We start from the raw sequence: 21027 nt of genomic DNA on the forward strand, positions 1-21027 counted from the left end.
CATTGTAAGCAATTAAAAATTTCTTTTTTTTTAATTACCTGTGAATAATTTTTCAGTTATATTATCACAGTATTAAATTCTTAATAAAGTTTAATGACTTGAGAAAAGTTAAAACAGTGGTAACTTTATTGAGAATTTACTGTATATTAAAACTAAAATATAAATCTGAATATGCATGATTAAAAATAAATATATTTAACCATCATTGCTTTGTTTCATAGCAAAGTAAGCGCTTTGAAGTTCACGTAAATTACTTTCTAACGTAGCTACTTCATCAAATTTACATTCTGCTTTAGCTTGTTTTATATACGATCGTAAGTTACTCATTTGTTCGATAATTGGGTCAATCGAGGCCGAAGGAAGTATAGCTACAGCTCCAGAGGGTGTCCAGCCTTGGGATGTCTCCATTAAAGCCTGCAAGTTATAATAAATTAATTTAAATTAATTTGGTTAATCCATAAAAAAAAAAATCAATTAATTTTACCTCATTATTCTTAACTGGTGTAATATTTTGTGAGTTTTTATGATCGATTTTATGATCTCTGCGTCTTTCTTTAAGAGTTTCCTCGATTTCTAATTGCCTTTCATAAGCTATCCTTTCTTCTATTTTTTGCCGGCGGCTTTCTTGCAAAGCAAGGTACTCTTCTTCTGACGGCAGCGAAGGAATAGTCAATAATTGTTCCTTAAGAAATATCATAGCTGACGCGCGAATCATCTGATGAAGTTTCAGAGCTTGACCTTGAGGAGGATTGTCAATATCTGCCGTTCCGATGGCAAGAATTTTTTTACTTATATTATCAACATTTTCTCCAACTTTAGCGATTTTAATCCTCAATATTTGTGCATCGCGTAAATCATACGTCATTTCTCCTTTGGACAGTGATTCCCACATTTTATTGTACATTGTCATAAAACGGATCGCTTCTTCCATGTAAGTTCTCATCGTTTCATAGAATTTTGATATAATTGGTTTGCTAAGGTGTCTTATTTTCAACTTTTCACGCGCATCTAAAAGATTTTTACAGTGGAAACATAATCGAAAGTACTGTTCACCACCCGCTCGATCATTCACCAGTGATAAAACACTATTGAGATTTCCACTTGATGGAGAACGTGCTAGTTTTGAAAGTCCTATTCCAGCTCGGATTATTCTGTCGGCCAATGGAGACTCTGATGAAGTTGGAGATACTGCTGAATCATCTACTGATATCGGGCTGGTCATTTTACCTGAAAAATTTATTATTATTAATAACACTCAAGTTGACATATTAAAAATTTTATAGCAATTAAATTATTAAAAAAAACAAATTAAAAAATTATTTATCATTTTTTAGAACTTCCAAAAATGGAATTTTTTAAATAAATTTTTTTTTGCTATAATTTATTTATTAAAAAAATACTAAAAATTATCAGATGTCTGTTTATTTCAGTAATAATTAAAAAAAAACTTACGAGCATCAATAAGAGATAGAAATTCCGTACAATCATGACACATTACAGCACCACATAAACGGCAGTGATGTTTTCGTCTAGCTAAATGAAAACTACGTGCACAGTTTGGACATAATTTGACGTCCTTGTCGTCAATCCAATGTACAATATTCCGTTCATGAACTAAAATAATAAATTTAAATTTAATTTGTTGTTTAGAGCACTTTTATAATTTATTTTTAATTAATTATTAATTATAAATACTTTTTCGGTCAACTGGATCTGATGGCAAATTCAACAGCAATTTGTCTAATCTTATCAGAAGTTTATTTGTTTCCGTCGAGTATCTTTCTAGTTTGGCATTCCTAATATCTCGAAAATAAACTGTGTAAGACTTAGTAGCTCCAATATCTTGTGGACCCCAATTAATCTCAGGACTCTGCTGTTTTTCTCGAATTGGGAGATTTTGAGAAAAACTGTTGGGTATTTCATCTTGTTTAAGAATTTTCTTCTTCGCTTTTCCAAAAAGATCTGTTCCAAAATAAATTATAAATTTATCATTCAAATATTTTTTTTTTTTTTTTTTTGACATTTGTCATTCATAACCTTTTAAAATTTATTACCTTGATTGATTTAAAAAATAAAAATTACCTTTGAGTGATTTTAATATTTCCGGATCATCATTGTGATCTTCTTCAAAATGTTTTGTTAATTGACATGGTTTTTTAAAATCTGTCATACATACTGGACATAAAAATCCTTCTAGAATTGGGACATTTTCGGCCATTGTGTCAATTTATTTTTATCATTTCCTATTAAATTTAATTTATTTCAATTGATCAGTCAATAAAATAAAAAAAAAAATGGGGCGTAGATTTACATAATTTATTTTATAATAATTATCACCATAATCGAAAAAATAATCTTCTTACTGATAATAAATACACAATTATAAAATCCACCATAGTGCGCTCATTAACTCTATACTTGTGTGCTGTCCAATGTATAATGTCGTACCTTACGTTGATAAACAAAAAATCTGTCACTTAATTAATTATTTTTATTTTTTAAACATTCTAATTACAGGTTTTACGTTTAAAATAAAATATACAATTTTAATTCACAAAAATTATTTATTAAAACTGTTACGAAATGGTTTGTTACATTGTTTTAAATGTAAATAACAATACATTAAAAATTAATGAGACTGAAGTTAGCTAACAGCTGTTAATTTTTATTTAAAAATGATACTGAAGTTAGCCGTCAGCTGTCACTTAAAAAAATTTTAATAACAAATCAATTACAATAAAAAAATGTTTCTAAAAATTTTCAGTTGTGATTTTTATTAATTTTCACATGTCAAATTTTTTAATTAATTTTTTTTTTTTTTTAATAATTGCATTATTATAAAATTTTAAAATAATTTTTAATGTCTGTCAACTTCAGTGTCATAATTTCTTCCATAACAATTTAATTGCTATAAAATAAAATTATAAAAAAATTTCTAGTGTTAGTTAACTTCAGTGTCTTTAAAAATTAAAATAGTTAACACGCTAAATATTACAACAGTTATAATTGTTTTTGTAAATAAACAGGTATTCTAAATTTTCATTCTATTCACTCTTATTTTTAATATTATAAGATTTTTTAGCACCATGAAAATTTTAAAAAACGTCAGAAAAATTTTTTTTTAATTCTACAATTATCGCTAACGTTATTATTGCACTGAGCCTTAGAAAAATTTTAATAATTTACTATTAAGGCCAATACTTTTTATTATCATACAAAAAATATGATATAATAATTATAAAATATTGAAACATTGCACAAAAATATTATTTAAAAACTTACAAAATAAAATTTTGTTAATTCAGTACCTTCAAAATTTAATCCAAGCCTGTAAATAGGGTTTAGATATATTTCCATTAAATATTCAAATTTTTTTTTGAGAATTGATGCCATCAATCAAAAGTAAGTATAATTAAAAGCATAATTGTACTGAATAATTAGTATTAATAACAATAATGTTATGGGCCCTGACATCCGAAAAAAAAAAAAAATGATTAAACTAAATTACTTCGCAATTGTTATAATTAAACAATTAAATAATTGTAAAACTATATTAGAAATTTTTTATTAAACTTCAGAAAAAAAAAAAAAAAATAATTAATTTGTAAGTATTTTACGTGGCAGTAAAATTTTCATGTAATTAGTTAGTCATTAGTTCAACAAAACAAATCAAGGGTATTTCTTAGTTTAATATAAATTTAAATCTAAATCATATGCTCTAATATTGGTACCAAGGCTGACGGCGAACCCAGCGTAGTTTCATTCCCGAGGCCGTACGGATTTTTATACTTGCACACTCGGCAGCTCTTACTGTCTCCTTTACGCTCTGCATAAGATTTTGAGCGTTTCCGACAAGCATGTCAGTTGCTTCTTGATCCTCTTCCGTACCTAGACAATTAATTATTTATTAGTAAAATAATAAAAAAAATAAATATTAGAAAATACTTTAGATAAATATGAAATTACTAAAATTTTCCTAAATAATTTTTTTTAATTTAAATTAACTAATTATTTAGCTTTAAATAAAAAAATAAGTAGCAAAGCAAAAATTAATTTTAAAATATTTAAATCTCTAAAAAAAATAATGAATAATAAAATTTTTATAATTATAAACATAGCGAATCAGTTAATTATTTCAAGACTTACTGATTCCAATCAATCCACCTGTAAAAATACAGGCATGCAAAACAATGAGACCGAATAAGGAACAAAATAATATACTATAAATTAAAATATATAAACTTAACAATATTGTTGCATAAATATTTTTCCAGGATTCATTTAAAACAGATCAATTTAAAAATACCTCATTATACTTAATATTTAACGCAATTTTTTAATTTAATAAAAACATGTAATAAATAAATTCATGCAGTTGAAATAATTTTTTTGATTTAGAGAGCATGCATTAAAAAATAAACATATACACGCATATATGAAATGAATGCAAACACGCGTTATATACAGCTTTTTTACCATATAGCATCAGTTCTTCCCAGGTGGGGAGCGTTTCTATGCACAAAAAAACAATGTTTATTTATTATGAAAATGAGTTAATAATAAGATTCATCCGTTACTTGTTAAAATGTTAATATTTTAAATTAATCATTTGTTATATTTTTTTTTCATTCACAATTAAGTTAAATTTAATAATGATCACGAATTAAAAGCCGCGGAATATAAATATTAATATTCAATTAGATAATTTACATAATTAAATTTATTAGATGATAAGGCATAATTTTTTTTTAAATATTAAAAATTATTTAATTAAATAATTTATAATTTACCTTGAGCACCAAGCATTGTCGCTTTTACAGTGGATAGAATCTTCAATTGAGTTCCTATTGTCGGAATTCTTTCACATACTTGAAGCAAGTTCTAAAAAAAAAATTTTTTTTAATATTTTATGAATATAAAAAAATTTTAGAAGATTAAATAATTAAGTACCGTGCGGATACGCTTGTCAGTGCACTCTCGAGCCAATTCTTTAGCTAAACGTGTAACTTCCTGTGATGCTTCAGCAATAGCTTTAGCACAAGCAATCAAATCACGTTTATTACCGCCTTCGCCTCGAACTAAACCAGAAAGACGAGCCATCAAAATAGCCATTTTTTTAGCAGCAGCAATTATATCGTTGTCTTTGCTAGACCATTGACGAACTTCTTGATGAAGACCATGAGCTGCCATCTAAAATAATTTTTTTATTTTTTATCGACTTTTCCGTAAGTATAAAATATAATTAAAAATTTTATTTTAAAATACCATAATCGGTTGATTAGGTTGAGGAGCATGCATAAACATCTCATCTTCATCATCAGTCTCTGGTGGTGGTGGCCTTGGAGGGACTATCTCTCCTCCTGGTAAAGGAGGTCTAGGTGGTGCCATTTCTTGAAAAAAAAAAAAATTTTTTTAATTAGTAAAATTCTAATAGATTGATAAAATTTAATCATGCATTTAACACTCATAAACACCAAGATGCAGTTTGCTCTGAAAATTCAAACAAGTTATTTTATCTTACCATATTTATCCTCAATGTAATTATCGTAACATCCTTGACAATACATGCAACGTTTGAATAAAAACAATTTTAATTTTTTTTAAATCAGTCAAAACATTTTTAAAGGGAAAACTATAACATGCGTTGATAAAAAATGAATGAGATGAAATTGGGTGAATTAAAAAAATTATATTGACGAGCAATCCGCGAAGTTTTAAAAAAAAATATATATATCTCTTAGAAATAATTGAGGCGGCTTTTTTTAACTTTCGTTATTGAGTTGAATTACCTCCGGCTTGAACCGTTTTCTCAAAGTTGTTGTCAGAAGCTAGTTCCTGGTATAGCAGATCTGGATTATCTCCTGATAAAAAATTACAGTTAATGTTTCGAGAAAAAAAAAATATTCCGCTTTTTTTTTACGTCGCTACGATTAATTATTTTTTTAGACAATTTTAATGAATTTAATAAATTTATAGTTGGGGTTTATTTTTTATTCTAATACCTCCACGTGCCCATTTAGGCAACGGACTGATGGAACGATGCTGCGGTTTGTCAGCATTAAATGTCGGGCTGACCGCGCTCAAGTGGCTGGGTGACGGCTGATTCTTCAAAGGTTCACCGACTGATAGTTAACAGAATTCCATCAAAAAATTAAGCAATAAAAAATTACTGCGTCGATTGACTAATAATAATTAATACAAATATAAAAAAAAATTATTATGACAATGAGTGAATGACATGATTTTTACTAATATCAAAACAATAAATTTAGGTATTTTAAAGTACACTAAAAAATTTAAATTCTCAGTTGATTAACAAACTAAAAAAAAAAAATCAAAAATTTTCCGTAAATAAAAACACAATTATATTCTTGAAAATTAATTATACCTTTATCTGTAAAGTAAGTGTGCCGAGATACGGGCACTTTATCCTCTGAAATAATTTTATAATTATTTAAATTATTTTGCTATAAAGTTATAAATAAAAATATTATTATAATTACTCGTTAGTAGTTCTAAATAAAAAAAAAAATAAATATATTAAACATACCGTCACTAATGTGCAGTTGCGAAATATCCGGAGAAGTTCTTTGATCAGGATGCAAAGCTTTGTGAACTTGACTCACGCTATTTAATAGCTGAGAATAAAAAAAATTATTAATTAATTAGTACTAGAGCAACTTTGCAGTCATAATAATATAAATTTTGAATTAAAAAAAAAAAAAAAAAAAAAAAAAAAAATGATAATACTTACAGCGCGATTGCTTTCCCTCCAATGTGAAATAGACGGACCATCAGTGATATTCATAGTGACAGCTTTGGCATCCTGCACCATGGGAGTAACACAGTGCTGAAGAACATCAGCAGTTTGATTAACTCGTTGAATAAATGAAAGATCTTCACTGTTGTCGCTCTCTTGCTTAACGACAAGAATAACTCGATTGGCTAAGCGAGCGATAGCAGCGGTATTATCAACCATTTTTTGTGGATGTTGCTTAGCAATGGCTTCTTCACAAAGGAAAGTATGTTTTTGCATTTGTTCCTCCGACGTACGGATAAAATCAGCGCTATCAGTGGCTTCATCACAAAGCGCTCTTGTGCGCTGCATCGTCTCAGCGTACTGCTGACGCAAATTTTCAAAATGCTCATCAGCAGCTTTACTTTCCGGATAGCTCATTCTGATGCGTCCTGCATTGACCAATTGAGGGGTCAATGATTCGACTTGAGAAGCGCTATTTAACAGAGCTTCAGCTAATTTTTTATTGCCACTGCTACCACCAGCAGCTACCATACGCGCTGTTTTAACAGCTCGGTTTGAAAATATCTGGAGCGCGTGAGTTTTGTCGTTAAAATTCTGTTCACGCCCTGGAGTGCCTTCAGGAGTTAAAACCGCGTCGGTAAATTGTTTGAGTGGTGTTGTAATGTCAATAAAATCTTCAACCACTCGCGAAACAACTGCTTGTTGAATGCGATTTTTCAACTCATAAAGCTTTTGTGATAATTGTCGGGCGATCTCTTGTGCTCGTGGCGTATTTCCTTGACCATAAGCACACATATCTGCCAATTGACGTGATAAGTTTTCAACTTCATCGCAAAGTTGAAGAATTTCTGCTTTATGAATACCTGGAAGGCCTTCAGCAACCTGGAAGAAATTAAATTCTACTAGTTGTAATTTTATAAATAAATATAATAAATAAATATAAGTAATTAATTTTAATAGTTACATTTTTATAGATTCTTCTACACAATAACAAACTTACGTAAGGCAAACTTTGCTGATTCTATCCATTTGCAGCACAAATGAGTAGTATTTTATAAAATGTAAAAATTTTTCAATAAAAAAAAAAAAAATACAATAGCACTTACTTTTTTTCCTTCGTGAATAATCATAGCTATGGCACGCTGTCCGAGCCCTTTGTCATCATGTTGAGGGTTCAAAAGCCATTTATTGGCTTGCTCTAGTCGACCAGCGACAGTGTGAGCTGTTTGGGCTGTTCCTGATTTGTCAACAGCAACAATTGCTGAAGCTACCGAAGAACGGAGATCATTGAGCTTCTCTTTAATTCCCCGAGCAAGCGATTCTGCTTGTACAGACGTTCCTTTTCCATCCTGACGTAATTCACAAAGTGCATTAGTCATCGTTGCCAATTGTGATGTAATTTTTGACATAGCTTCAGATTGTGATGGAGACAAATACCGATCAGCGAGTTTATTTGCTTGTTCGATTATTTGTCGCAAACTTTTTTCACCAACTCCGCCTTGCATTGCTCGACCGTCGTCCAGCCAATCATGGGCAGTTCTTACTCGGGATTCAATGGCACTTTGAGCTTTTTTCAACACCTAAAATATTTTTATTATTAATTAAATAAATTTAGCTTCATTAAATAATGGTTTTTATTAAATTAACTTAAAATTTACCGTCAATTGATCAGCATCCCACTCTTCTTCATCATAAGTTGTTAATTGAAGCACACGAATAATTTCATTTAATTCATCAGACATGCGACTGGAAAGATAATTGCGATTTTCTGCAGCTTCTTCAGCGCCTCTGCCTCCCTGAGATATGATATGAATAAATATTTTCATCGAACAAATTAAAATAGGCGCCAAAGTTTTGACTTGATCCAAACAACGAATTAAAATTTCACGATGAACTTGATGAGTCAATTCTTTTTCTCTTGCACCGACTTCACGTGAAACTTTGCTCAAACACGGGCTGAGATTTTTTAAAAAATGTACCAAGTCCTCCATTGTTTCAATGACTTCTGTTACAGCCAAGTAATCCAAGACTCTTTTACATTCTCTGATTATTTTTCGGACTTCGCTTTCATCAAAACACAGAAGCAGAGAACTGGTGCCTTGAAGAATACCTCGAGAGCCTTCAATCAGTTTTTTTCTGAAATAATTTAATTTTTAATATTTAATTAATTTATTAATTATTTAATTAATTTTTATTACAACTACCTGGCAGGTCCAGAGTACGGATCATGCTTCAGTAATGCAGAAGCTTCTTCAAGAAGTCTTGAAGCACCTTCAACACGTTGGAGCGCAGCCGGCATGTCTTGTTTAAGCAGCGCATCATCCGAAGAATTAATTGTTTCTTTTCCGACCTATTTAAAAATTTCATAACATTTTTTGTTATTGATTAAAATTTTATCAGAGAAAATAATTATTTAATTAAAGGAACATACTTTTACGAGATTCGTAACTGCCATGCTGACGGCGTACACAGGCTGCTCCAAATCTGGCATCGCATTTCCATCTTCAGCTTCTTCATGAAGAATAACAAGCCTTGAAACCTAAACAAAAATTTTTTTAATTAATATTTATTTTATTTATTTTAATAGTTTACAATTATGAAAAAAATTATAAATTATAAGTTTCATGGAGAGTGAATCCATTTTAAAAATATATCTAGTTTAAATTATTAACAAAAATATATCAGTGAGCTTACAGATGGGGGAATCGATTTTATGTTTAGCTCTTATTGAACTCTCAATTACTCAAGTGACCGTGAAGGAAATTTATGTTTAACAACCATACGAATAAATTATTAAATATGTGGGTAGCATTAAAAAAAATTTTTTTATTTCAAATAAAAAATAATTGTGATCTAGTAAAATTGCGGAAGTTGATATCACTTGCAAAAAAATATATTTTAGGAATAGAAACTTAGTCATAATAAATTTTAGTGTAGTCAGCTTATTGACAGAAAAATAATTAAAATATTTTATTTTTATCGGTTGATTTTAATTTGGAGCAAGTTATTAAACTTGGATTTAATTGAATTAATATTTCAGTATAAGTATAAATTAAATGACGGTAACGATGGTACCATGAACAACGCCTAGCAATTGGCTAACGTACGTTGAGACCAAAAGTTATGACGTATTCTAAAAATAATAATGATCCAAATAAAAGTTCATCTGGGGAGAAGTTACTTCGACGGTAAAAACTTTGAAGGTTTTATTACACAATATTAATATTTTTATTTTTATTTATTTATTTATTTTTTTTTATTTTTTTTTTTTACTGCTACCCTGCTGGAGTATAAAATTATGAAATCTAGGATTAAATTATTAGGTGACATGTTTTGAACCTGAAAATAAAAATACATTTTTTTGTAGACAATATAAATCAAATGGAATAAAAAAATTTATGTTAATAATTGGAAAGCATTGACATCATCGTGAATCACAATGTCAATGCTCATAAATGGTAAACGATTAAATAATTGCTATTTCAATAGAATCGTTCATGAATAAAAATTAATAGAATGCTTGAATTTTTTTTTTTTTAATTTTCTTTCCAACTTTTTTTTTGCTTCAAACTAATAATTCTTATGACATCATCAATTAAAGCTCCAATAATTAAAAATTACTATAAAAAGATGTGTGTATTTTGAAATGACAGGAATTGAGTGGGTGCTAAATAAAAAAACAAACATTTTTTTAACCTTGTCACCACAAATTTCGTAATAATAAACATGCAATATTGTTTTTATATGTAATTATTATTTATAAATATATAAAAAAAAAAAAAAAAATTACAAAATTACTCTGTGGTGAGAAAATTAAAAATAAGGCAATTGTTATGATTGAAGCTGTAAATACAGTAGAAAAAATTATTTACCTGCTGCGCTACAGGCTCGAGGATGCTTTCAATAGTTTTTGTATGAAAAACAGGCATTTTTGATAAATTTATCTATTTTTTATTTTATAAAATAGATTTTTCTTATTGTTAATTTTATATGACACAAAGATAAATTTTTGAGTTGAAAAAAAACTCCAAGTTTAAAAAGTGGTAACAAAAATAGTTTGTAACCATTAACAAAAAAGGTTTTTTTTTTCTGTAAAAAAAATCACTTAAAAACTTGAATAAAAGACGTCAAGTCTACGGTGGTGTGTAAACTCAATATGCTTGAAAAAAAAAAACTTAGCTGTGCACACGGCAGTCTGTGGAATGATGCAAATTTTTGTTACGATGGTCAAAAGACAGTGGTGGGCATATTTTACCGGTTAATTATCTGACAATTAACTGTCGTTGACTTTTACGCTCTCTACAATTTTTCTGGGCTAAAAATAATTTAAAAATTCATTAAAAAATTAGAAAAATATTATTTTTAAATATTATGATGTGAAGTTAGCTGACAGCTGTCAATTTTTTAATTTTTATAACAAATTAATTACAACAATAAAAAAGCTTCCAAAAATTTTCACTAATAATTTTTTTTTTTATTTTCACGTGGAATTTTTTTATTTAATTTTTTTTTTACAATAATTTCACTAATATCTGTCAGTTTGGATCATAATTATTTTATAATTTTTATCAAAAGAACAACTAAAAAATTTGTAAATTTTTTTTAATTAAATGGCAGATACTATAGTTATACTAAACTATACACAAAATATTTTACGCATAGTATGTTTATGGTATAGTAAATTATTGTTTACAAAAACTACAAATTAACCAAACAACAAGCAACTAGCTGACTTGTGAAAAAAATATAAATAATAAAATTTATTAAAGAATTTTAATTTAAAAAAAAGTTACAGGATGGCATCAGGACTTGAAAGCTATGTTAATCGTATCCTTTATATTAATTAATTAATAACAATAATTAAAATTTATTTTATAAGATCTTTAATTAAATATTTTTAGATACTGTATCTATAATCACGTCGGATGGCAGAAATTTTGTTGTAAGTTTTTAAAAATTAATTTTTTTAAAATAATTTTAATAATTAAAAAAAAAAATTATTTTACCAAACGAAGTTTTATTAATTAATAAAATTAAATATTTATTATGTTAATAATTGGAGTAACTATAAATATATTTGTTAAATTTATAACAATAATTGTCAATCACTGTCTCCGAAAAAATATACTAAATATTTTTTATTTCAGGGAACATTAAAAGGATTTGATCAAACTATTAATTTAATTCTCGATGATTCACATGAACGAGTTTATAGTATGACACAAGGTGTCGAGCAAGTTGTTTTGGGTCTCCATATAATACGAGGCGATAATGTGTACGTATATTAATTTTTTATAAATTTTTATAAAAGAAAAAATGACTAATCAAATTTTTAACATTTCAGAGCAATAATCGGAGAGTTGGATGATGATGTCGATTCTAAACTAAAGCTTAGATCGATCCGTGCAGAACCTCTAAGCGCTGTAACCCATTAATTAAATAAGTAAATAAATTTTTTATGTTCTTATCATCAAATAATTTTTTTTATTTATTTTTTAAATAAAAATATCAATTTCTGTACAAAGATTTGTAAATAACAGTAAATATTTTTTCCAAATTAAAATGGTAAGATAAAAAAAAAACATACCTAGATATTGATATTGTTATAATAATATTGATATTCATAATAATGAATTTCTGACATCTGGATAATTGTAATGTTATTTTATTTACATTGGATAATTAATAAAAATTTTAACGTAAGCATGGAAGATGATTAATTTTCACTATCTTGATTTTTTATGCTAATAATTTAAAATATTACATTATTTTCTTTTAAAAATTTCAAAATAAAAAAGGACAACTCCTAAAATTTATTTTCTTAAAAGAAAATAATGATCACAGACACTTTTAATTCATTAAGATAAATATTAATTATAATAAAATTTGTTCAACTGATTTTTAAAATCATTTGAAATTTTTTTAAGTAACTGCATATATTATCAAATTCGTTAGTACGATAGGCTATTGATAAATTGCATAATTTACAGTATAATTATTTTTTAATAATACTAATAATCGTAAAACAAAACATTAGATTACATATGAGATGAATATATTTAACAGATATTAATTTACATTGAACTTAATACTTTTATATGAATTTTCTAATGATTTAATGTATTTATAAAGGCGCATTATTAGTTACTATACACTATGTACATTCAATAGACGTAAAAAAATAAAATTTATTCAACATTGACATTTATTACTTTATTAATATATATTAAAAGAAATAAGTAGTTCTATCCTACTTATACTTCATATTTTTTCTGATTACAAGTTATTGATAATAATAGAAAAAAAAATCCGTACATTTATTTAATACAACTCAACCGAAAAAAAAAAACCATTTCCGTATCTAAAAATCCGTTTTTTAAAATAATTAATTTAAATAACGCAGTCATAATTATTTCCATTTGATTGTTGACTTAATAAATATTTTTTTTTTTTTTTAATTAAGTTTACAAGAAAAATCTCTAATTTTTCCTTGTATTTACAAATATAAATTAATCAATACCTAATATTTTTCTTCGATTGGCTAATGGACATCTAGTGTCATACGCCAGTATAAATATAAATTACAATTGTTACATATCATATCAGATAATTAATTATTATTTCTATAGAAAAAATAAGATAACACTGGATATCATCCCAGATTATAATCAGTAATATCTGGATTATACTAGCTACTATCTGAATTTTTTTTTTCGCAGTATAATTTGGGATATCATCCAGTGTCATCTTGTTCTTTCCGTGATATCATGAAAAAAATTTTTTTTTCACCAAGTAAGATTAATCCTACAAGAACTTAAATCAAAAATTACTTATATTAATGAACTTAAAATAAAATAAAATTTTGCATAAATCCATTGCATAATTTTTACACTTACTCAAATAATCAATTCACTTGAATCTATAATATTAGACATAATAAAAAATTATTCATATCCTTTATGTAAAATTTTATTTATGGAGGTGATCTATTATTTCTTGATCCGACATTTGTTCGATTTCTATTTCTTCTTCTAGCTCTTCCACCTCGTCTCATAGAATTCTGGTTATTCCCCCAGTCGCCTTGTCCATTGTTCCCAAAATTCATATTGTTAGGTCCGTTGGGACCGTAACCCATCATAGGTTGATCGCCCATGGGATTGGGCCCGAAATTTCCAAAATTCCCCGCAGGATAAGGCGGCCCGTCATAATTAGGTCCATCACGTGGATCATTAAATCCCAAAACCGGAGCTGGTCCAAGTAACCCTGGACCTCCATTTCTGTGAGCTTGATACCTTGGATCGAAGCCCATTTGATTAGGAACTATCGGGGGATTATTAGGCCCCATAGATTGTATATTATTCATCCCTCCTATCCCAATAGGTGGCATATTTTGTTGTGGAACAGAATTGTTCATCATAGGATTCATCAGTCCAATATTATTCATCATAGAATTTTGGCCCATAGGCATTCCCATGTTTGAGGATTGAATTCCCGGAGCAGCCATTCCCATGGAAATATCTTGGCCCTGCTGAGAATTCATACCCATATTCATCATTCCTGATCCCATGGTCTTTGACTGCATGCTTGCTTCAAGAGTTTTTCTCCTTGGATCCATCCTCACTTGCGGAGGTGGTGACGTGGGAGTATCTGGCTTGACAGGCGGCGGTGACATTGGCGAGTCAATAATATCTGACTGAGACAGCCGGAATATTTTACGCAGCCGAGGATCGTATTTAACAATAGAATCATTTTTAGTCAACTTTAAGCCACAATAATTCGGCCGAGGAATATCAACAACATAAACTTTATACGTTACTGGAGCATGCGAGGCAATACTGGCCGCTATTTCCGTGCAAGGAACGTGAGAAGGAGCCGGCTTGAATGGCAAACTCAATATTTGTCTAAGATCTGTATCCGAGCCGGCTTGTGAGTCTATAAAATTGCCAGCTACTCTCAAGTCCGTGTCACCGAAATCCGGAGGAAAACGTTGACGAAGATCTAAATCTTGTTTGTGAGAAAGTTGATCCGATGCTCGAAGATCAGTGTCCATCGATTCGTCTGATACAGTAATTCCAGATGAATAAATACTTGTTTCTAGCCGAAGAGACTGTGACTCTTTTTTTGAATCACTTCGACTGGGACTGCTCGTCCTCGTTTCTTCATTTCGCCGCTGACGTGGATCTCTTGACATTCTTGGATCCCTTGAAACCGACCCAGTAGTATTTAAAGAAGATTTAGGACTAGTGCTTCCATTTTCAGATTTATTCAATGAAATTTTTTTACTATTATCCATTAAATTATTTTTACTTTCTTTAGTTTGTGAAGGAAACTCTAGCCCAGCACTTTTCTTCCCTGATGATCCTTGTGGTTTTATCGAAGAAAGTAACTTAGTTACTTCAGCGCTGATATCTATTTTACTGAGGTTGCCCAATTTGTCGACAATAACAGCAGGCTGAGGAATACCAGTAGAAGACTCAGCTGGATTTTCTTTTACAGGAGTATCTAAATCACTTTTTTCACTTTCATCTTTCAAATTTTCCTTGATAACAATTTGTAAATTACCACTTTCATCATCATCATCATCATCATCATCATCATCATCGTCATTATCATCATCGTCATCATTATCATCATCATCATCATCTTCATTACCACCATTCTCATCATCAGAATACCAATCAATTTGATTTTTAGAAGCATCTTCAACGTCACATTTGTCATCAACATTACCAATACTGTCATTGGCAGCTCTTTGCTGTTGCTGAATCCGTAAAAATAATTCTTGAGCTTTTTTAGGTAAATTAGGAAGCATCTCCTGATTACTTTCATGATTATTATTCGGATTTTCTATTTTCACCGTGGAAGACTTATTTAAAACACTTGATTCATTTATTTCGGCACTTTTTTCTTTAACATTATCTTTGCTTTTATCACCATCAGTTGGCACGGCAATAACAAGATCAGATTCTTCATCATGATCACTTTCCTCATTGGCTTTAGATTCTTTTGAATCATTTTTACCAGCGGATGAAGATTTAGGACCGTTAGTTAAAAATTGTCTTAAATCTACATCTTGCGTAGCAGAATTTTGTTTAATTTGTTCTTGTATTTTTTCTTTTATTTCATTGTCAAGTCCAATTTTATTTTTCAATTTATTGACCTCAGATTCAGCCAGAGTATTGCCTTGAATGTCATTGTAAAAATCCATATTGGCAAAACACTGTTGAAGAAGCATTCGCTGTTGAAGTTGTTGCTGAACAGCAAGACTGAGTGCAACATTAGGAAGAATACCAAGCTGACTAACTGATTGAAGCAGCATAATTTGTTCTAATGGGACTCTGTCATCGTCAGAACCCCAGCGAGTTTTTTTACCAGCTGGCTTACGCTCTTTAGATGAATTTGATTTTTTCTGATTCGACGGATCCATGTGATTTATACTGTCTTCATCTTTCTCATTGTTCGACAAATTATTTCCTGGTGCTGGAAGAGTAACATCAAATAAACTAGGAATTTTTTGAGTGCTAGCATCCTGACCTTGGGCTACATTCCTCGCTGTGTTATTGATCATCATCAGTGCGCCTTCTCTGCTAAGCCGGGGAAATTCACCTAAAATTTCCTTTGGAGCAGTTTCGAGATGCTTCAAGAGAATATTTTTAACCTGCTCATTCAAGGGTTCATGGGAAAATTTACAATTGTCACCTTGGATGCATTTCAGACCAGTGTGGAAAAATTTACAAGGGAAATCATGATGCATGTAAAGGCATTTATCTCTTTTAGCGCAGCAATCCATAAGATAAAATTTACAAAGCTCCATTTTACGCGGAGGCAATGCATTGTGAGAAAAGGGACAATCATCACCTCTATGACATTTACCTTGCATATAATACACACAAATAGAATCAGCATCTTGAACATTATCATTATTCTGATTTCGCCTACCGCTACGTTGTTCATTTCTCAATTGTGAGCGACTTTTGTTGTTTTTATTATTATTGCATCCGCGGTCATTTTTCGCACGACGGCTGGATCCACGGCCAGTAGAGCCACTTCGTTTATCGTGGTCTCGATGTCGACTCCCTCCTCTTCCATCAGAATCACGGTCAGAATTATTCTCGGGACTATCCCGATCGTGTGATCGACGAGATGATGGTAAAGGGCTATCACGGACTTCACGACGAACTGGTGACGCTCCTCTAACAAAAAGCATTTCGTCATCATCGTCATTGATATTTTCGTCATCACTAACGCGTTTTCTCTAAAAAATAAAAATATTTAATTATTATTATTAGCAACAAAAAATATTATTTTTATAATAATAATTATACTCAAAATTAATTAAAAAATAATTAGGTAATGCAAAGAAAAATCTAACAGATTAATTAAAAAAACAAAATAAAAAAATAAAAACCTTTTGATCTTTCGGACGATCATCTTCTTTATCATCACGGCTTCTTTTTTTATTTCTAGAACGGCTATTGTTGCTGCTACTTTTACTTTGAGACTTTTCCTGATTTTTAAATTTATCTTTCTCTCCGAGAACAGCTTTTATAGCCTTTTCAACATCACCCGCCCAATCTTCGGATACACTTTTGTATTTATTAAATCTATCGGCTGTTTTATTGCTGCTACTAGAGCTGCCATTTGATGATTTTTTATTACTAGATTTACTACTGGATTTTGAATCAGAACTTTTGTCCTTTGATGAATCTGATTTTGACAAGGTCTTAGGAGGCTCGACCTTCGTATCAACGGGCACGATCGCCTCATCATCTTCGTCTGAAGGGATTTCTCCATCTTCTAAATCATCATCTGCATTGCTATAGAAAAAAAAAAAAAAAAAAAAAAAAATCATATTTTGTGAATAACATTGGACAACATCTCATTAAAATTTTTTACGTCTTTATCTTGGTCATAATGCAATAATCTATGATTAAAATTATGATGATCTGATAAACAAATATTATCATTCAATTGAAAAAATCCTTAAAGTCTTGAATTTTTTTTTTCAATGCCTTTTCTTATTTATAATCATTTTTAAATTAAGGAATAATGTCTGACTGAAGAAATGTGCACATTACTTTTTTAAATTTCCTGCCGTGATTTTTTTTTTTTTTTTAATTATTGAAGAAATTAATTGAAAAAAAAATATGAGTACATGCAAAATATAAAGAATAAAAATTTTTTCATCATTTTTTGTTATCATTGATGAATCAATGTCATTATCAGCGGTTAAACCGTGTGATAATGAATTTTAGTAGATAAGAAAAAAAAACAATTAATAATTTATTTGTTAAGTAACTCAGCAGTTAATAATTAACAGCGCAATTGACAGATAAATTAAACAATAGTCAATAAAATTTAATAAGCAGCCAAATAGCCAATAAATAACGTTGCTAATAATCGTGGATACAAATCAATTGATAAAATTAAAATCACCTATTACAATCTTTGAAAAATATTTTTAAAAAAAATAATGGAAATTTTAATTAATTTTTTTTTTTTTTTTTTTTTTTTTTGCGTCTCCAGCACATATTATTGACCATCTAAAAAACATTGCTCGTAAATGGCGAACTAAATACCCCGACAAGCAAACAATCAATAATTGTAATAAGTAATTATTTCCCAGTAGCAAGAATGAGATCGATAAAATAATAGAATAAATTTTTTTTTATTTTAAAATCAAAAGAATTAGATTTTTTGCAAGATTAAAAATTTAACCAAATAGCAATTCCCAATAGATTAATAGATTAAATAAGAAATGAGCACCAAGCAAGACATTAAAGTAGGTTTATTAATTAGTATTAATTAAGGAAGAAAATTAAATTTAAACTACAGGAAAAAAGTTACATACTTAATGTATATAAATTTAAGTATCTCGATTAAATTAATGAAAATAAAATACCTTACCAAATCTATGACATCATTTTACTAAATTTAATGTCATGCACATCATAATCATCATCAGTCATTATTCATCATAATCATCTCAAGTTTAATCATCATGATTGTTGCATTATCACCTGATAGAATTGTCATGTAAATATTTATGTAAAATAATATCTAATAGGTACAAAATTCGAGTCAGTAAAAATTTTTAGTCGTCAATAAATCACATATAATACGTACATCTCATTCATAATGGTGGACATACCGTCGACGAGTAAAATGTGTAGTATACATACCTTTTATTGGGTATTTGTTAACAGTTAACTGTATTAAAAGGTATGAGTGCGTTTATCGTTATATTAGTCGTCTATATAAATGTAAGTGCTTACTGGTACATTGTACAAGCAGCGCTTACGGATAATTGTAACTGTGTGGGTTAGCAACCGTATGTTTTTAGCCTTAGTCATCTTTTTTCTTTAAATATAACACTACTGTTTTATAAACTAAGCTGTATTCATGTAATAAAATTACGCGTTCAGAATGAATTAAAAATACCGCTACTTATTTTTTATTTTTAATTTAAAAAAAAAAAAAAAAAAAATTTTAAATCTATCATTTTTTTTGACTACTCCTTTTGATGTTTAATCTCTTAAATTTCATCTATTTTTCAGCATAATTAATTATTGCATTAAAGTTAGCAGTAATTTGACCATTTTTAATTTTTTTTAACAAATAAATTTGTTCTAAAAAATTATTAAAAATTTTTCTTTTGCAGTAATTTATTTAAAAAAAAATTCTAAAAACTATCAAATGTCCGCTACTTTAATTTTAATTAATTAATCAAAGAAAAACCATTTTATCCAGCCAACTCGAACACTCACCTCACGTAATAAAATTTAATAAAATAAAATATTAATTAAAATCTCTATCACTGTGCAAGACTTTCTAATAAATCTTAAAATGATCATAAAATAATAATAAATAAAAAAGAAAACCTTGATCGAGACACAAAATTGACTGTCAAGATAAAAATAACAAAAAATAAAATTTTCTAAATACACATCAGACAAAAGTGTTGTCTTTATCTTGAGTTTGATTCTCAAAGTATAAAAGTTGATTGGCGTCACTCGCGCTGACTGGCATTCAAGGGATTGAACATCGGGAGATCTTCATGTTGTTAATGGTGTTATGCTCCAATAATTTGTTAATTAAACAAATGGGCTTCCGTAGAATAAAATAATAATAAAAATGCGGAATTTTTATAACATATCCGACGCGTTACTTTATACAAAGTGACAAAAAAAAAAAAAAAAAAAAAAAAAAAAAAAAAAATCTCTGTCATTGAATGGAATAGAGAAAAAAATGAGGCAAACCTTTGAATCAGAGTCTCAGGCGCGGAGGCACTTTCTAGTGCCATATTTTCGATTACTCGACTCTGAATATTAAAATATATAATTATTGAAACTTTGTTTTAGTCCGCCGATCAAGCTATGTTGCTGCCCTTAATTCTATATATATAATAAATTACCAAATTCGCTATCAAAAGCGTAATTAATCTCGTTCGATCAATTGACTAGACACTTGAGCGCCTTTGAATTAATTAATGCTCGCATGAGTTATTTAATCATTATTTATAAAACTTTAAGTTGATCTGGTGACGATGACACGAACAAGAAAACCCAACGATGGACAAGTGTCCACGGGATTAAATACTTCTCGTATTTCAACTGCTTCTTCTCTTTTCTGTCCTATATTTCCCACCGACGCCCCTTCGCCGTCTTTCTTTTTCTGCTCTCTCTCTCTCTCTTTCTATCTTTTTCTCTCTCACCTACAAATGTGAATTCAACTTATATTAAATGAGTATCGCTTCCAAGTCCTCACTTTACTACATTTATTTACTTAATAAAATTTATTGAATTAATTATTTGATAACACTGTGTGCCGTCTATCAAAATATCGATTTTAAATATATTTTAAGTCTTCTTTATCCTTAATAACGGGTGGCAGCAGCTACGTCATTCTGGCTGACGTGGCATGGCCGACCACAATTTCGTCGAACGTTGTTAATGTTAAGACTTGGTTACTTTACGTATATGCGCGCTACGTTATTCTATACTTAACTACGTCTCCTTCTCTTATCACGTGATTTATCAATTGTATACATGTATGTACGTCGCTACTGTGAAGTTATATTTGTCCTTCAAATACTGTATGTATATATTGTGTCACGTCATCGCGCCCGCGCGTAATTAACCCCAGATTTATTTTTAATATCTAAATTTTTTTAACAAATATTTAAAATGTTTTTTTTTTTGTTACTTTTCAGTTTTACTTACTTCGAAATTATGACACGATTTTCCGATTAAATTATTTAATAAATA

The 21027-nt window shown here is 29.0% G+C and overlaps 4 protein-coding genes across 9 annotated transcripts; 1 reads left to right on the plus strand and 3 right to left on the minus strand.

The window, feature by feature from the left end:
- Window positions 1–55: 55 nt before the first annotated feature.
- On the minus strand, window positions 56–2437 carry Rbsn-5 (Rabenosyn-5). 3 transcript variants are annotated; one of them, XM_074238079.1, is made up of 6 exons: window positions 2312–2437; window positions 2083–2243; window positions 1696–1962; window positions 1453–1614; window positions 485–1227; window positions 56–414 (listed from the first exon to the last, which is right to left on the minus strand). In XM_074238079.1, the coding sequence occupies exons 2-6, from the start codon at window positions 2216–2218 to the stop codon at window positions 196–198; spliced, it is 1527 nt and encodes a 508-aa protein (XP_074094180.1). In that variant the 5' UTR covers window positions 2219–2243; window positions 2312–2437; the 3' UTR covers window positions 56–195. The 3 variants fall into 3 exon arrangements, with proteins under 3 accessions (XP_074094180.1, XP_074094179.1, XP_074094178.1); XM_074238078.1 differs by having other exon boundaries at window positions 2338–2432; XM_074238077.1 differs by having other exon boundaries at window positions 2083–2395.
- A 1172-nt stretch (window positions 2438–3609) lies between these two features.
- Vinc (vinculin) lies at window positions 3610–10951 on the minus strand. 3 transcript variants are annotated; one of them, XM_074238031.1, is made up of 14 exons: window positions 10633–10951; window positions 9192–9299; window positions 8965–9110; window positions 8419–8896; window positions 7867–8340; window positions 6755–7642; window positions 6551–6638; window positions 6389–6433; window positions 6003–6122; window positions 5790–5861; window positions 5266–5390; window positions 4951–5190; window positions 4791–4881; window positions 3610–3888 (listed from the first exon to the last, which is right to left on the minus strand). In XM_074238031.1, the coding sequence occupies exons 1-14, from the start codon at window positions 10687–10689 to the stop codon at window positions 3719–3721; spliced, it is 3102 nt and encodes a 1033-aa protein (XP_074094132.1). In that variant the 5' UTR covers window positions 10690–10951; the 3' UTR covers window positions 3610–3718. The 3 variants fall into 3 exon arrangements, with proteins under 3 accessions (XP_074094132.1, XP_074094133.1, XP_074094134.1); XM_074238032.1 differs by lacking the exons at window positions 5790–5861; window positions 6003–6122 and having other exon boundaries at window positions 10633–10950; XM_074238033.1 differs by lacking the exons at window positions 5790–5861; window positions 6003–6122; window positions 6389–6433 and having other exon boundaries at window positions 10633–10950.
- A 485-nt stretch (window positions 10952–11436) lies between these two features.
- Window positions 11437–12238, plus strand: LOC141524318 (U6 snRNA-associated Sm-like protein LSm8). Its single transcript, XM_074238132.1, has 4 exons — window positions 11437–11587; window positions 11662–11702; window positions 11908–12035; window positions 12105–12238. Exons 1-4 carry the CDS (start codon window positions 11557–11559, stop codon window positions 12193–12195), a joined length of 291 nt encoding a protein of 96 aa, XP_074094233.1. The 5' UTR covers window positions 11437–11556; the 3' UTR covers window positions 12196–12238.
- Window positions 12239–13451: 1213 nt separating this feature from the next.
- Window positions 13452–20893, minus strand: Su(sable) (suppressor of sable). 2 transcript variants are annotated; one of them, XM_074238024.1, is made up of 4 exons: window positions 20546–20893; window positions 20020–20474; window positions 17169–17577; window positions 13452–17015 (listed from the first exon to the last, which is right to left on the minus strand). In XM_074238024.1, the coding sequence occupies exons 2-4, from the start codon at window positions 20061–20063 to the stop codon at window positions 13734–13736; spliced, it is 3735 nt and encodes a 1244-aa protein (XP_074094125.1). In that variant the 5' UTR covers window positions 20064–20474; window positions 20546–20893; the 3' UTR covers window positions 13452–13733. The 2 variants fall into 2 exon arrangements, with proteins under 2 accessions (XP_074094125.1, XP_074094127.1); XM_074238026.1 differs by lacking the exons at window positions 20020–20474; window positions 20546–20893 and adding an exon at window positions 18887–18912.
- Between the last annotated feature and the right edge of the window lie 134 nt (window positions 20894–21027).

The sequence above is a fragment of the Cotesia typhae genome, unplaced genomic scaffold (genome assembly GCF_013202065.1).
Source record: "Cotesia typhae breed Kobodo isofemale line unplaced genomic scaffold, CoteBio_Ctyphae contig_22, whole genome shotgun sequence".
Taxonomy (NCBI): domain Eukaryota; kingdom Metazoa; phylum Arthropoda; class Insecta; order Hymenoptera; family Braconidae; genus Cotesia; species Cotesia typhae.

Coding starts and splice junctions, on each gene's coding strand:
- Rbsn-5 (XM_074238079.1), bottom strand. CDS start 2,218: ATGGCCGAAAATGTCCCAATTCTAGAAGGATTTTTATGTCCAGTATGT. Junction 1,963..2,082: donor AATATTAAAATCACTCAAAG/GTAATTTTTATT, acceptor ATTTTGGAACAG/ATCTTTTTGGAAAAGCGAAG. Junction 1,615..1,695: donor AGATCCAGTTGACCGAAAAA/GTATTTATAATT, acceptor TTATTATTTTAG/TTCATGAACGGAATATTGTA.
- Vinc (XM_074238031.1), bottom strand. CDS start 10,689: ATGCCTGTTTTTCATACAAAAACTATTGAAAGCATCCTCGAGCCTGTA. Junction 8,897..8,964: donor CCGTACTCTGGACCTGCCAG/GTAGTTGTAATA, acceptor AAATTATTTCAG/AAAAAAACTGATTGAAGGCT. Junction 8,341..8,418: donor GGGATGCTGATCAATTGACG/GTAAATTTTAAG, acceptor AAAATATTTTAG/GTGTTGAAAAAAGCTCAAAG.
- LOC141524318 (XM_074238132.1), top strand. CDS start 11,557: ATGGCATCAGGACTTGAAAGCTATGTTAATC. Junction 11,588..11,661: donor ACTTGAAAGCTATGTTAATC/GTATCCTTTATA, acceptor AAATATTTTTAG/ATACTGTATCTATAATCACG. Junction 12,036..12,104: donor ATAATACGAGGCGATAATGT/GTACGTATATTA, acceptor TTAACATTTCAG/AGCAATAATCGGAGAGTTGG.